At 42.0% G+C, this 16,897-nt stretch overlaps 1 protein-coding gene across 3 annotated transcripts in view; it reads right to left on the reverse strand.

Annotated features, from left to right (window-relative positions):
• Positions 1 to 16,897, reverse strand: part of POLR1A (RNA polymerase I subunit A) — a 72,578-nt gene that overhangs the window by 30,170 nt on the left and 25,511 nt on the right. For all 3 annotated transcript variants that reach the window (XM_081796703.1, XM_081796704.1, XM_006737805.3), the window contains 2 exons: positions 14,116 to 14,370; positions 9,453 to 9,644 (listed from right to left, as the gene is read on the reverse strand). In XM_081796703.1, the coding sequence (XP_081652829.1) occupies positions 9,453 to 9,644; positions 14,116 to 14,370 (447 nt within the window). The remainder of the gene's footprint in view (positions 1 to 9,452; positions 9,645 to 14,115; positions 14,371 to 16,897) is intronic.

The raw sequence follows: 16,897 nt of genomic DNA on the forward strand, positions 1-16,897 counted from the left end.
GCCTTCGGCTCAGGTCATGATCCCAGAGTCCTGGGATCGAGTCCCACATCGGGCTCCCTGCTCGGCAGGGAGCCTGCTTCTCCCTCTGCCCCTCCCCCTGCTTGTGTTCCCTCTCTTGCTGTGTCTCTGTCAAATAAATAAATAAAATCTTTAAAAAAAAAAAAAAGAATTGACGACCCATAGAATGGGAGAAAATATTTGCAAAATATCTACGTATTACAGATCTAATAGCTAGGATATATAAAGAACTCCTAGAGCTCAACAATAAAAAGACAACAGCCCAATTACCAAATGGACAAAGGGCCTGAATAAATACTCCTCCAAAGAAGATAGTACAAATGGCTAGTAAGCAAATGAAAAAATGCTCACTATCATTAGTCATTAGGTAAATACAAATCAAAATCACAATGAGATACCACTTCACACCCACTAAGATGAAAGAAAGAAAGAAAGAAAGAAAGAAAGAAAAAAAAGAAAGAAAGGCATTGGTATGAATGTGGAGCAACTAGAATGCTCATGCATTGCTGGTAGGAATATAAAATGGTACAGCTGTTTTGGAAAACAGTTTGGTAGTTCCTCAAAAAAAGTTAAAAATAGCATTACCATATGACCCAGCAATTCCACTCTTAGCCAAGAGAACTGAAATACATATTCACACAAAAACTGGTACATGAATATACACGGCAGCTTTATTTATAATAATCACAGAGGGGAACAACCTAAATTATCCATTTATCAATTGACAAACAAAATGAGTATTTCTATACAGTGGAACATCATCCAGCCATAAAAAGGAATGAAGTACTGTTCATGCTACAACATGAGTGGATTTTGAAAATATTATATTAACTAAAAGAAGCAAGTCACAAAAGGCTACATGTTGTATGATATCATGTACATGAAATGTCCAAAATAGGCAAATCCATAGAGACAGAAAGTGATTGCCTGGGAATGAGGGAGGGAGGAATTGGGACTGATGATAATAGGTACAGGGTTTCTTTTAGGGATGATGGAAATGTGCTGGAATTAACTATGGTGATTGTTGTGCATCACAGCAGACATACTAAAAATCATTGAATTATACCCTTTTAAAAATCATAAATTTTATGTTAAGTATGAATCATATCTCAGTAAGAAAAACATAGGAGTCAGACAAGAGGATTTTAAGCCTCTTCCTGCAATAACATTCTAGAAATGTTTAATTTACTTTCTGGTCATAAACTATTACGCTAGGGAGAAAAGACCATCTGCAACGTTCTCTTAAACTGTGAAGGGTAGTATCTATGAGATACTGTGAAGCAGTATCTAGGAGAATTATAAATGAATTTTTTTTATACCAAGACTCTACTGAACTTTAAAAATGTTTTAAAAGTGGGGCGCCTGGGTGGCTCAGTTGGTTGAGCGGCTGCCTTCGGCTCGGGTCATGATCCTGGAGTCCCTGGATCGAGTCCCGCATCGGGCTCCCTGCTCAGCGGGGAGTCTGCTTCTCCCTCTGACCCTCCCCCCTCTCATGTGCTCTCTCTCATTCTCTCTGTCAAATAAATAAATAAAATCTTTAAAAAAAAAAAATGTTTTAAAAGTTAAAAGGATTTCTTAAAAAAAAGTTTTGCAATGTATATACCCTTTGACTCAGCAATCACACTGCTAGGAACTCCTCTCAAATACAAACCACAAGAAGTGCACGAATATAATAAACATGAGTGGGTACTCACTACAGCACTAGGTAAAATAGTAAAAACCAGTTTACAATGTAAAAGTCTGCCAAAAGAAAGCCAGTTAAATCATCTATGGTATATCCACATCATTGGATACAACACAGAATGGGTTAAAAAATGACGTGGATCTACGTGTTCGGATACAGAATGAGCCCTACAATATGTCATTAAGTTAACTAAATACATCACAAAGCAATTTTTTTTTAAAAGATTTTATTTATTTATTCGACAGAGAGAGAGACACAGCAAGAAAGGGAACGCAAGCAGGGGGAGTGGGAGAGGGAGAAGCAGGCTTCCTGCTGAGCAGGGAGCCCGATGCGGGGCTCGATCCCAGGACCCCGGGATCATGACCCGAACTGAAGGCAGACGCTTAACGACTGAGCCACCCAGGAGCCCCATCACAAAGCAATTTTAAGAAAGGTCCTGCCTGTTAACCTAGCACATGAAGGCAGTTAAATGAACTTCCTGCCATATTCAGAGTGTGTCAGGGTGGTCCAAATTAAAAATACAGACTGCTTGAAAGAATGGAATTCCCTTTGGAAGGCCTGGTGGCTCATTCAAAGTAAGCCATGTTAAAAACCAGTCAAAAAGGTCCATGTACCTGGTGGTCAGGAAAATTCATGCCTCAGGTACGAGGACGTCATGAATACAGAGGTTTAAAATATAAGCTCAAAACTGATTGTCAAATTTAATCATGATTCATGGTTCTCCTGAGCAGGTATAATATCCCATTCTTAATTACTTTCTATGAGAGTATGTGTGGACATGGAGAGTAGGGTTGGGGAAGGAGGGAATTTTTCCTTTTTCTTTTCACATTACTGTGTTTTTGTTTAACAATAAACTTCTGTTACTTCTACGGTTAAAAAGAATTTGAAAGGCAGTGATCTAATAACTGAATTCAGGAAGGTGAATTCAGGGACAATATACACAAATTAACTGTATTTCTACATCTCAATTGTAAATAATTAGAAAATTTAAGAAACAATACCATCTATAATAGCAATACCTAGAAATGAATTTAATGAAAGATGTACAAGACTTACATAATCAAAGGACATAATCTGTTCATAATTTGAAAGATTCAATATTGTAAATATGTTGATTCTCCCTAAAGTGATCTAAAGCTACAATGTAATCCCAATAAAAATCCTAGCAGGTATTATTTTTGTGGAAATTTACAAGCTAACTTTAAAATTTATATGGAAATATACAGGGCCAAGTATATTCAAGACAGTCTTGAATAACAAAGCTGGAGACTTTTACTATCAGAAATCAGTATTATAAAGCTACAATAATTAAGATAGTGTGGTATTGGTACAATGGAATCAAACAGACCAATGGAACTGAACAGAGTCCAGGGAGAGACCCACATGTATGTGACTAGTTGATTTATGACACAGGAGATACTAAAGAGAAGTGGAAAAATGCTGGTCTTTTCAACAAAGGATGTTATATTAACTGGACAGTCATATGGGGAAAAAAGGAATCCCCTACCTTATATCATACACACCCACAAATATCAACTCCAGGCAGACAAGTAGACCTAAGTGTGAGAGTAAAACAGTAAAGCTACTAGACAGTAACACAGGGGAATACCTTTGTGCCCTCAGGACAGTCAGACTTTTATAGGACTAGCCATGAATGGCAAATACTGGTGAATTATATTAATAAAATAGCTCTGATCATTAGAAAATAGCACTAGGTAAAAAGGCAAAAATTTGGCAATGGACGAACACAAAAATACATATATAAAAAAAACTCTTCCCTATTAGTAAGAAAATGGCATGGAATAGAAAGCACTTCACAAATGATGACACCCTAATGGCCAATAAGCATATGAAGAGGTGCTCAACCTCACTTGTCATTAAGAAAATGCATGTTAAGGGGCACCTGGGTGGCTCAGTCATCAAGCGTCTGCCTTCGGCTCAGGTCCTGATCCCAGGGTCCTGGGATTGAGCCCCGTATCGGGCTTCCTGCTCCGCGGGAAGCCTGCTTCTCCCTCTCCCCCTGCTTGTGTTCCCTCTCTCGCTGTCTCTCTCTCTGTCAAATAAATAAATAAAATCTTAAAAAAAAAACAAAAAACCACAGATCTTATGATTGAGCAATTTGATTCCTTGGTATCTAGCCTACAAAAATGAATATATATGTTCAACAAAAGATATATACAAGAATGGTGATAGCCCTATTTGTAAGAGCCAAATGAAGACAAGCCATATGTCGTTCAAGAGTAAAAGGGTAAATATATGATGGTATAGTTACATAATGGAATACTATACAGCAATGAAAACGAATGAACTCCTATTATAGGATACCATGAATGACTTACATAGAGATATGACTGACCATTCCATTTATATAAAGTTCAAAAAAAAAAAAAAGACAAAACGTACTTATAGTGTAGTGTTAGAAGTCAGATTAGGGGCTACCTTTGGGCAGGGGTAAAAATGGATAGGGGTCTGCAGGGGTCTTCTGGGAGTGCTGATGAGATTCTAACCTTCTGATCTGGGTGACACTTTACAAAGGTATATTCACTTTGTGAACATCCACTGAGCTGTACACTTGAGATGTGAAATGACAGGCAAATTCTTTTTCTTTATATGCTCTTTCAACAAATGTTGAGACCTCAGATTCTTAAAATGGAGAGAAAAGCACTCAAGAGGCCGCATGAAATGCCCTGGAGAAGGAGCCTAAGACTTAATTTTCTGGGGCAGTACAAATAGACTACCCAAGCTAAGCTCCTTATCTCCTGATTCTAAACGTGGCTTTTCTCTGCAGAATCAGACTAAGCCACCAACAAATTCTCGGGCAGAGCAATCATTCTTCTCTTTTACACCTATTTGCAAAGAAATAACAGCCTATGGCAACCTCAGAAGAAACACTGAAAAATCTCAACTGTGACACAAGTAAAACCTGGGCCTATTCTCTAGTTTTATTTAATTCAATAGTAGTAATCTGGCCCAGAAACATTATAAAGTGAAAAAGAAATTATTCCTAACATGAACCAAATTATTCCATCATTCTGATCTTTGTCATGCCACACTTCTTCTCACATACTTGCTTAACACGGTTGTGACAGTGACCGCACATAGAATGCTGTAGTCTATTTCTGCTTTCAACATTAGGTCAGAAAATTTCCCGGACCACTCACTATATGGTCTTTTAAAACCACTATTTTAAATAACTACAAAATATCTTCACAAATGGATGTTCCACAATTGCCTTAGCACCAATTTAGTATCCAGGTTTTTCTAATTTTCCACCACTGTAAGTGGTAACGGACTACTTTTTTCCAGTAGCTTTTTCTACATTTCAGATTGTTTCCTTTGGCTGGATTCCAATACGTTGAAGGGAATCAACGTATTTATGGCTCTAGATATATATTCTTTGTCCACTATTTAGTTCTATTTTGAACACACAGCCTACATTTAAACAAAATTCTAATAAATTCTGGACACTTAATTACTTAAAACATAATCATTCACTTCCAAGAATTTCAGATGGCTTATAAAATAAAGACAAATGGAAATAATAAAAATAATAGAAATAGAAATAATAAAGTAGACAAATACACATGGCCAACTAAGTCAGGGGTCAGCAAACTATAGCTTGTAGGCCTAATCTGCCCTACTACCTGTTTTTGTAAGTAATGTTAATTGGATCACAGTCATGCTCATTCATTTATGTTTTGTCTATGGCTGCTTCCACGCTACGATGGCAGTGCTGAGTAGTTGCAACAGAGACTGTATGATCTGCAAAGCCTAAAATATTTACTGTCTGGCTTTTACAGAAAAAGCTTACCACTCCTTGAACTAAACCATCCATACTTCTAGATTTTAATCTTAAATTGCAAAATTCCCCACCTATTCTGTTCAACTGACTTCCACTTCTGGCCAAGATAGAGCAACAGTGACCTGATGAGTCTTCCACCAAAAACAACAAAAGCAGACATGAACATGAAATAACAGTTTTCAAGACAATGGACACCAGGCAATGAAGGACAGTGATCAGCAGACAGAATAGACTTGAACTATTTATTAACCAACCTTGACATTTTTAGAGCACTCCGCTTAACAACGGGCACACAGAATATTTACCAAGATACATCATAGTCAACATAACTCAAACACAAACATCAATAAATTTAAAAGGATTCCAATCACCCAATATATGTTCTCTTGCCACAATGGGATTAGATTGGAAATCCGAAACAAAGATATCTGGAAAATATTTAAATATGCAGAAACTAAATAATGGACTTCTAATTAACTCATGGGTCAAAAAGAAATCAAAAGATAAATTAGAAAGTATTTGAATGAAAATGAAACTACAACATAATAACTTATGCGATGCTACTTAAGCAGAATTTAAGGGGAAAATTTATGAAATGCCTATATAAAAAAAGGGAAAAAAGGTCTCATATCAACGATTCCAGTTTCAACCCTAAATGACAAGACAAAGAAGGGCAAATCAAACAGAAAGTAAACAGAAGAAAAGAAAAATTAGGATGAAAGTGAAATCAATGAAATAAAAACCAGAAAAATAGACAAAGTCAATGAGAGCTGGTTCTTTGAGAGCAAAACTAATAAATCTCTAAGCAAACTGATTGGAAAAAAGAAAAAAGACACAAATCAGGGTACCTTGTTGGCTTAGTCAGTGGAGCATGTGACTCTTGATCTCAGGGTCAAGAGTTCAAGCCCCACGTTGGGTATAAAGATTACTTAAAAAAAAAAAAAAACAAGACACAAATCACCAATATCAGAGATGAGAGAGCTGACCCACCTACAGATTCTAGATATAGAAAAAAATAGTAAAGGAATATTATGAATAACTTTATGCCTATAAATTCAACAACTTATGAGATGGGACAAATTCCTTTAAAAAACAAAGTACTGAGGCTCATTCAAGAAGAAACAGATAACCTGAAGAGCCCTATATGTATTAGAAAGAAATTATAGTTAAAAAAGCCTTCCTATGAAGAAAAGTTCAGTTTCAGATGGATTCATTGGCTAATTCAACCAAACATTTAAGAAAAAAATTATACCAGTACTAAACAAACTTACAGAATATTGAAGAGGAAGTATTTCCCAACTTATTCTATGAAGCCTGCATTACCCTGATACCAAAACCAGGCAAAGATATTACAAGAGAAGGAAACTACAGATCAATGCAGGCATATCTTAGAGATACTGTGGGCTGAGTTCCAGACCACCACAATAAAGCGACTATAATGACAAAGTGAGTCAAATGAGTTTCCCAGTGCATAGAGAAGTTATGTTTACACTACACTGTAGTTTATTAAGTGTGCAACAGCACTATGTACATTACTTTTTTTTTTTTTTTAAGAGTTTACTTATTTGAGAGAGTGAGTCAGAGAGAGCATGAGCAGGGGGGAAGGGTAGAGGGAGAAGAAGACTCCCCACTGAGCAGGGAGCCTGATGTGGGGCTCGAGCCCAGGACCCTGGGATCATGACCCGAGCCGAAGGCAGACGCTTAACTGGCTGAGCCACACAGGCACCCCTATGTGTACATGCCTTAATTTAAAAATATTTTACTGGGCGCCTGGGTGGCTCAGTCGTTAAACGTCTGCCTTCGGCTCAGGTCATGATCCCAGGGTCCTGGAATCGAGCCCCACATCGGGCTCCCTGCTCAGCAGGGAGCCTGCTTCTCCTTCTCCCTCTGTCTACCACTCTGCCTACTTGTGCTCTCTCTCTGTAAATAAATAAATAAAATCTTTAAAATAAATAAATAAATAAAAATAAAAATACTGCTTCACTCATATGTGGAATTTAAGAAACAAAACAGATGAATATAGGGGAAGGGAAGGAAAAATAAGATAAAAACAGAGAGGGAGACAAACCATAAGAGACTCTTAACTATAGGGAACAAACTGAGGGTTGCTGGAGGGGTGGTGGGTGGAAGGATGGGGTAACTGGGTATGTTAACTAAACTGAATTTTTAAAAAATACTTTATTACTAAAAATGCTAACCATCTGAGCTTTGAGTTGTAATCACTAATCACGGATCACCATAACAAATATAATAATGAAATAGTTTGAAATTCTCTGAGAATTACCAAAATGTGACACGGACATGAAGTAAGCAAATGCTGCTGGAAAAATGGCACCAATAAATGCAATGAAAAATGAAAAAAGCATACAAAACTGCTTGAATGCAGGGTAGCCACAAACCTTCAAGGAGTAAAAAACACAGATCTGTGAAGTACAACAAAGCAAAGCACAATAAAATGAGGTATCCTTCACAAACACAAATGCAAAAAAATTCTAAACGGGATGCCTGAGTGGCTCAACCACTTAAGCGGCTGCCTTAGGCTCAGGTCATGATCCTAAGGTCCTGGGATCAAGTCCCACATCGGGCTCCTTGCTCAGCAGGGAGCCTGCTTCTCCCTCTGCCTGCCATTCCCCCTGCTTATGCTCACTCTCTGATTAATAAAAAAATTCTAAACAAAACTTGAGCAACTGAAATAAAAAATATATAGACAGGGTAATACCTCATGACAAGTAAGGGTTGTCCCAGAATGCAAGGTTGGGTTAACAACTAAAAACCAGTCAGGGGCGTCTCGGTGGCTCAGTCGGTTAAGCGTCTGCCTTCGGCTCAGGTCATGATCCCAGGGTGCTGGGATCGAGCCCCACATTGGGCTCCCTGCTCAGTGGGGAGTCTGCTTCTCCCTGTCCCTCTGTCCCTCCCCCCAGCCTGTGCACGTGTTCACTCTCACTCTGTTCTCGCTCTCAAATAAATTTTAAAAATTTAAAAATTAAAAAAAAAAAAGAACAGGTTGCAGGTGTGCAGGCTTAACGAATTGCTGAGCAGGAAGAGATCTTAGAGATCATCACCCCCAACCCTTCGTATTCTAGATGAATAAAGGAGACCCATGAAGCCAAGATCACACAGCTGATTAGGAGTTAGGCCTTATGGCTAAACCTGGAGACCCAGCCAACAATAGAAACACACACTCTACTGTACCTCATTATTTGATTGCCACATATACCATTATTTCATTACTTTGACAGGAAGCATAGCACGACGTCTTAGGAGTTAGGAATCCTGGGTTTGAATTCCAACTCTGTCTCCTATAGACCTGAGCATGTCATTTAAGTTCTCTAAGGCCTCAGTATCCTCGTCTGCTAAATGGTGGTAATAATGGTCTCTGCATCACAGGTTGGTTGTGAGGATTAAATAAGGTAACAGGGGGCGCCTGGGTGGCTCAGTCATTAAGCGTCTGCCTTCGGCTCAGGTCATGATCCCAGGGTGCTGGGATCGAGCCCTGCATTGGGCTCCCTGCTCTGCAGGAAGCCTGCTTCTCCTTCTCCCATTCCCCCTGCTTGTGTTCCCTCTCTCACTGTGTCTCTCTCTGTCAAATAAATAAAATCTTTTAAAAATAAATAAATAAATAAATAAGGTAGCAGATCAGTAAAGTACTTGGCCCCTCCCAGTGAAAATATTATTACTACCACCACCACCAATATCCCTGCTTCTTACCACCACGTCTGCATTATGAGGACATCGAGGACACTGTGCAGTCCACTCTTAGTAGACACTCCCCTGAAATCACCCAGACCCCAGGAAAGAGAAAGTCATATAGATCATACAGGCATACCTCGGGTTCAGTTCCAGACCATTTGATGTGCCATTTGTCTACATCTGGTCTGGACTCGTCTGGGAATGAAATCTTTTATACAAGTGGCCTGTTTCCTTTTTTTTTTTTTTACTCCCAATTACCTGCTTTCCTGTCCACAGTGGAAAGGGCTTCAGGATGGCAGGAGGAAAGAGCTTCACACGCCCCACTTTGTCTGTGAGTCCTCGGTATAGCAGCTCCATATATTGCTCCCGAGTGAAAAAGCAACCTCGAATGGTCATGTTTGCACCCGAAACCATGTGATCTTGGATCAACCCCGCCAATGGCTGGCCATCCTAACAAACCAGAAGAGGTAAGAAAGAAGGCAAATATGAAATCACATTCTAATTCCTAATCATCTGCTTGGAAGCCATGTACTAGTAATAGCCCTCCCCTCTACTCCTGTATGGTTCTGCCCACAGCCTCACTAGGCCCAGGCTTGGGCCTCCCATCTGGAGAGCAAACTGCCTCCCAAAGCACATGACCTGGGCTTCCTGACCGGCCTCCACCTTTTACATTTGCCCATTGTTCAAGATCAAAACAGCTCCAACTCATCCAGTTCCCCAAGCCTTCTCTCCGCAATCCCATCTGGTTCTAGTTACTCCAGTATATTTTTGGCATCTTTGCATAAATTTGGTCTAGCTGCAGTTTCCTGTGTTCTTGCTTTTATATTTTGGTTTTATGCTCTAGTATTTTTCACACATTTCTGGCCTGTTTTCCTCTAAATCAGTCACCCATTCAATAAATATTTATTAAGAGAATACTATATGCCCAGACATTTGGGTTAGCCCTCCAATCTACTCTAGTGGACCAAACAGACATGATCCTTTATGGTGAGGAAGAACTAGACAATCAACAAATGATTGGATGAATACATGATCACAAAGAGTTTTAAATATCTTGGAGGAAAATAACAGATGGGTCATCATACAGATTAGAGGTAGGGGGATGGTCAGAAAGGATCTTTCAGGGGCAGTATTACAGGGCCCTGAGTATTACTGACTTAAGCCTCAGCTCTCTAAGGGGTAGGGGGTCAGCCAGAGGAACCTCGAGAGGGTTGAGAGGGCCTTGCTGTGCATGACTATGGAAAAAAAGAATGCTCACTTACAAGTGTCTCTTCACAATGTAGCACATGTTCATGGCGGGGCCTTTAATAGAAGCTGTTATCTACCAGATACCCAAACAAGGGCTTTTATGTAAGCCCCAGTGCGTTCATCTCATTTGAAACTTTTCACAGACTAAGCCTTAGTCTCCTGCAACTTATCTGGAGGTCTGTGTTCATGGCAACGTAAGGCACACTAACGTAAAAATAGCTATGCCCACTGACATGCTCTAAGAAGCAGTGTTTGCAAACTTTTCAGTGTTTATGGGAACTTGAGAAAAATCTGTGCCTTGGATCTAAAGACTGTTATCATTTGATTACTTGTTAAATACTATCCAATATTATGGCCAGGTTTCATAACTAAGCTAGCTAAAGGAACTCACAAATGCAGCCATGGAGAAATGCCAGGAATTTAACCACATGTACTAATTCAAAGGATAAAAAGGATGCTTGTCAAATAGTGGACATACTGTGGCAATGGGCTCTACATAAACTCAAAGACAATTATTACAGATGGGCTGAATAGACAAGGCAAGGTCAGATGGTGCACACAGCCTCTCTTACGAAGGCTTTGAGTTAAGAGCAGGAATAAAAAATTATACTCTGCATCTTGTTCCAAAGACAAGGTCTTATTTTGCTTGGGGGATGGAGAACCCAAACCAGTATTACGCATTTGCCTCATCCCACAGTCTTTGGGGGCAGATAGAGATTTTTCCTTTTGTTTTCTTCCTTTAAAGAACATAATTACAAGTTATGTGATCTATTCAGTGCCTTCCCTATTCTCCATCCAGATTTTTCCATGACTAGAAAATTACCTTAATGGCTAAATTGCTTTCAATGCAATAATCATGAATCGTAGGGAGGAATGCTGATTAAAGCAATTTACTAAGGGCCTACTTATAATTCTGGATTTCCCAAATCCTGCTTAGGATCAGAAGGACCATCTCTCAATCAAAAACCCAGATAATTGTTAGCTATCCTATTCCACCTAATATCACAGCAAAATGACATTACAATTAATTCCTTTGGTCAGGATGCTTTGAGAATTAGGGTACTCTGTGACTTGAATTTTCCGGCTAAGTGGACAGTCAGGAGACTCTCAAACCTTGTTAAAAACTTTCCACAAGGCACTGGCCCTCAAAAAATACAACAAACAGAAGAAAAAAATCCACAAAGAAACACATCAATGAAAAGTTTAACTGTTTTCTCGGGAAAGAAAGAGCTGGTATCATTCACCTCCTATTTTAAGAAAATAACCTGCAACTCTACTAAACACATAAACAATAAAATTAAATGTCCTTTAATCGGGTACTACGGTTAATCAAGGAACAGAACCTGGAAAACAGAAGAAATCGAAGGGAAATGGAAATAAGGAAAATAAAAATACACCAAGAAAAATTACCTCCTCTCTCCCAAAAAATGACTTTCCTAGTGTAACAAAGCCAGTTCCTGTTCTCTTAGGACTTTACCACCAAAGTACTTTGAGACATGTTGCATTTTTACAACCATTAGCAAAAACAGATTCCCTGTCTTGGCATTTACACTAAGGACTAAATGAAACTGATCGAGAATCAAAAGCTCTGTACCTCTGGCTAAGGAAACTGGTGGAAAGTGAAGTGAACCCTCAGGTCATCCCCTAGAAGTTTCTTCCCCCTAAGAACTTAATTTGTTGAAATAAGCTTATTTATCTGGGTTCTGCCTGTCTCCTGACCTAAAATTGGTGGGCATGTGAACACATGCTGAGGCACATCTGGATTTAGAAAGGTCAGCCCTTTGAAGGACACAGTGTAAGCATGAAGCCCTTGTAGGACTTTATTCAATCAAAATGAAGTACGGAACATTCAAGTTCACTGGTCTGAGAACTTCAGAGCACCCCAACTCCCCATTCCAACCCCCCTCATGTCCAGCGGTCACTCTGCCAGCCACAAGTGACCCATCTGCTGCTCCCTGGTAGTGTCCCCTGTGGTGAAATGTGACCCTGCCTCTAGAGTCAAGGAGCCAGTTCAGTCCTGGGATCCACTTCCTGCCACGTGGCCTTACCCAGCCCCAGCCCTGCCTGGTAAGTGAGGCTAATGACCCATGATGCTGAGTACATGGGCTTGGGAGTCAAAGGTGCTGGGTTCAAGTGCTGGCCTCGTTGCTGGCTGGCAAGTCACTTGTGTGTCCTCATCGGAAAACCGCACTTATCTCATAAGTTGTCGTGAGGACTGAGAGAACGTCTGCAAACAGCTTAGAGCAGTGCCTGCTGTATGGGGGCCGCTCAGTGCATGGTGGCTTTTACTGCCGCCTCAGCGACAGCCACAACTCTTATTGACACGAAAAGGCAAAAAATCAGTTTTTAAGTTAGTAAAATGATTATTCTAACTTCCAAGGGACCTCAGTGGGCCTTTAATCCCTCCTTCCTACTTTTAGCGCCTTCACTAATCCAGTGCTGGCTGAAGCGGGCAGAGAAGGGAATGAGAGTTAAACTCAAACAGCTGGGTCCAGCGTGAAGCCGCAATAGCGTGTCTGGTGCGAACAAGGCCGGGGCGCTGGGTCCCCGGGCCCCTGGCCAGGGCCTGCTGCTGGGAAGAGAAGTTCCCAGGCGGGGAGGGCACTGGCCGATGCCGGACATCTCCGAGCAGCCTCCCGTGCTCGCCTGCCTGCAGAAGTCCCATCTGCTCTGCAGAAGGGCGGCAAGAGCCGCGGAGGTGGAAAGCAGCAGAGCCCCGAGGAGCTGGGGGCTCCCTGTAACTTCCTCTGCCTTCCCAGCGGTGTCCTGCTGCAAGTTACAGAGCTCCTTCGTCTTCTCCATGTGTAACCATGGACACTAACAGCACCTGCTCCAAGGGCTGCGCAACGGTGAAAAGGGGAAGCCTCCCAAGTACTTTGCACAGGGTCTAGCATTGACGAAATGCTTGGCAAATGGCAGCTATAATTCCACGTTACTATTACTACTGATTCTTTCACATCCCACCACAACCCAAGTGAATGACATATAACTGTGAATCACTGTGACACAAACGGCTGATAATTTTAAAGGCCTCAGGCCTTAGGATGGGTAGTGAGGGGTTAAGTGGCATCTGGAACATACTCGGTTTTCTTTCATGCAGGCTGGCTCTATCCCCACTCTTGTTCCCATGAACACTCGTTGACTCAGGTCCCTGCCACTTAATAGAATGGATCGGCTGGGAAAGGAAGCTGAATCCTTCCTCATGCACCCCACCGGACAGCCATGACCACGTGGGTCTGCTTTTAAGGACCAACCTCAGAGAGAGAAGGAAGGAATTCAAAGAGGAGACACCTTCATGGGCTAGAGGGATCTCATTGTGGGCCCTCGTGATTAAGTTGTCTCTTAAAACTCATGCCTGTCAGAATTCAAAGGATCAAAGTCCTCTGGGGATCATGAGGACCATCACAGTTGGGATGCTTATGCTTGCCAGTGGCTAATAAATTGTAGAATCCAAACATAAGTCCGGAAGACAAGACCTATTACATAGCTACTAGTTGCTACCTTCTAAGCAGCTAGAGGGCTGAAAGCCCCACCTGGAAGAAGCCAGAACCCTCTCTTCCACGGGCCCCTGCGCTGGAGCTACCCACTGACCCCAGAAGCTGGCAAGAGCCCAGACCTAAAGTGCCAAGTTGTGCCAGCGATGACCACGGAACGGCCTCAAGGTCAGACCTACCTTGGGAACAAGGTACTGCTGATCCGTGCAGGCCAGGACATGGGCCTCGGCCCGGCCCAGTTCGCTCTGAGGGAAGTGAGCATTCATCTCATCTCCATCAAAGTCAGCGTTATATGCCTTGCAGTTGGCATAGTGGAGCCGCAGGACTTTCTCTTCAGGCAGGATGCGGGCGTGGTGTGCCTGGATAGAGGGTCTGTGCAGGGTGGGCTGTCGGTTCAGCAGGAGGATGTCCCCATTCTTTACATGCCGGCACACCTGGGGGCAGAGCAAAGAAAACTGGAGTCAAACCCTAGAAATCTCTGAGAAATAGCCACGAGCCCAGCATAGCCCTGATCCTGGCTCTGGGCTCAGAGATGCAAGCAACAGAGGAGGCTCCAGGCCCCTGTCCAGTAGTCTCTGTTTTCTTCAGAGGGACATAACCTTTCCGGAGTCTTGGATTCCTCTGGCTATTGGTCTAGGGAAAGAAATGGACACATCTGAAGACAGCATATCTGCACGTAACTGTGAAACCCTTGGCTTGAAAGGGCCTGGCAGACCTCTGGAATCCCCCCTCCCACAGTCATATGGGAGTACACTATTCTAAACGCGAATCCCATGTTTTAGAACTACCTGACCCAACCTCAAATGGTAGAGTCAGGGAACACAGGGTTCTGACCCCTACTTTAATGCCTTCTGAAAACATTCTTTCACACTTAAAACATTAATAAGAAATTTAAATTGCCATAATCTTTTGGGAAAGCAATCTGACGAGATTTAAGAACATTTAAAACTCATTTCCTAAATAAATAAAAATATATTAAACCTTCAAAAAAAAAAGTAAATGATAAAGTCGAATAAAAATAAATAAAACTCATTTCCTCTTGGCATTTCACGAGGAAAAAAAGTACCAATGTAAGGTTACATAAACACATATGTTTAAGCAGCAGTGTTTACAGTGGAAAAACCTGGTATAACTTGGGCTGCCCCACAGAAGTGGCTTGGGTATATATAAACCATGCTGTACACTATGGAATATTATGCAATGATGAAAATAGCGGAGTCAAATCTATACTAGTCCTGAAGTGATGGCAACAACGTATTCCAGTAAAAAAACAAACAAAAAAGTCCACGTGCCAATTAAGGTGACAGGAGGAGGCAATTGAAAACCCGACACAACTCTCCATGTATTTATATACGTGAGGAAAAAGGCTCCTTGGATCCTTACCAAGCTGTGACCATTGACTTCGCAAGGGCCAGGGCACGTGGGGAAGAAGTAAGGCACAGAGTACCTACCACCTTTACCTCCACCCATCTTAGTAGTGTTCCTGTGACAAGGAGCATGTATTACTTCTATACTTTTTTTTTTTTAAAGAGGTATTTAGCCATTTTTAAGGAAAGCAAGAACTACTGCAGAAGTGATATGCTCATTGTGGGGGGAAAAATTAGAAAATACAGACAAACTTAGAGAACAGAACAAAAACCACAAGTAATTTTACTCCTTAACGATGGCCAGCATTCACCCTTTCTCCCCTTATCGATATGCCACCGGTCATGTCCTCCAGACAGAACACCACTTCCCACAAAGCTGACTTCAGTGGAAGGCTCATTAAGCCTCATGCTGCCCTTCAACTCCCCTTGAATCAACTGCTGGGCTCCCTGAATGGTGAACATGAACGCTATTTTAAAAAGCGAACACATGAAGGCCGCTGCTGCCCCAACCATTCTGCAGGCCCCCTGAGCAGCCCAGAGCAGTTACGGGGACCGGGTCAGACCCCTCCCACCCAAGTTCCCCCAAATCACAGCAGGCAACAGGTTGGGAGTAACAAATTACTCCAAGTCTAGTCTCTTTTTGTGTTGCCCATATTTATGAAGCTGAACCAGAAAGGTGGCTACTGAGAGGCTAGAAGTGAACAAAAGATCCTCCCCATCCTTCCCCGCACCTCCCCCCCAACACAAATTTTCAGCTGAGCTGAAGGTTTCCTCCAGGTCAGGGAAGCAGGGAGCAAAACCCTGAAATTCTAAAAGGCAGTCCTAAAAGCACTTAGCAATGAGGCAGTCTTTGTGCTCCCCAAGGAGTTCAAACCTTCCCCTCTCTGCTCCCACATCCATGTTTCCAAGGAGACCCGAACCTCCTGTGGATTCCCATGAGGGTCTGCCCAGAGCACGTCACAGAGCCTGAGGTGACTTTCAAGGTCTTATTTCTTTAGCCTCTCCAGGGAGAAACTGCCCAGACCTGTGGCCCAGGCCCAAAACCCCAGGATGGGCCTTGGATTTGAGTCTCGAAAATTCGAGACCTCCTCCAGCATAAGCAAACCCCACAGCTGGGAAGGCACACAGGCCAGTCTGACAGGCAGCAGCCAATCCAAACAGAAGCCCTGGAGCACAGGGAGCTCCCCTTGCCAACCCAAACCTGAGGCCCTTCCTTTCTCTTGTCTCTAAATAAATACTGCAGTGAAAATTAGCATGCCCCGGTGCCCGAGTTTTCTGAGGCACACTCAGAGCCAAGGAGTGGCTTCTGGCAGGCTGCTGCACTGGGAAATGAGGCTCAGCCGTCCTGGCCACCTCCTCCTGATTTACAAGCCCCAGAGGAAGGGACAGAGGTTTCACACCTCCCAGGGGAAACGGGTCCTGTCAGTCATCCCTTCCCTTCTCGCCTAACCTGCTATGCGTCCTTCCGGGGACCCGGCTCTCTTCTTCCCGCTCATGTCCCCCGGCCCTTGAGCCAGTCCCAATCTACATGTAACACATTAACCAAAGTCTTTTAAAAATACAAATAAATTAGAAGTACGCGTACATGTGATTA

The sequence above is a fragment of the Leptonychotes weddellii genome, chromosome 10 (genome assembly GCF_054177405.1).
Source record: "Leptonychotes weddellii isolate Sample4059 chromosome 10, ASM5417740v2, whole genome shotgun sequence".
Taxonomy (NCBI): Eukaryota; Metazoa; Chordata; class Mammalia; order Carnivora; family Phocidae; genus Leptonychotes; species Leptonychotes weddellii.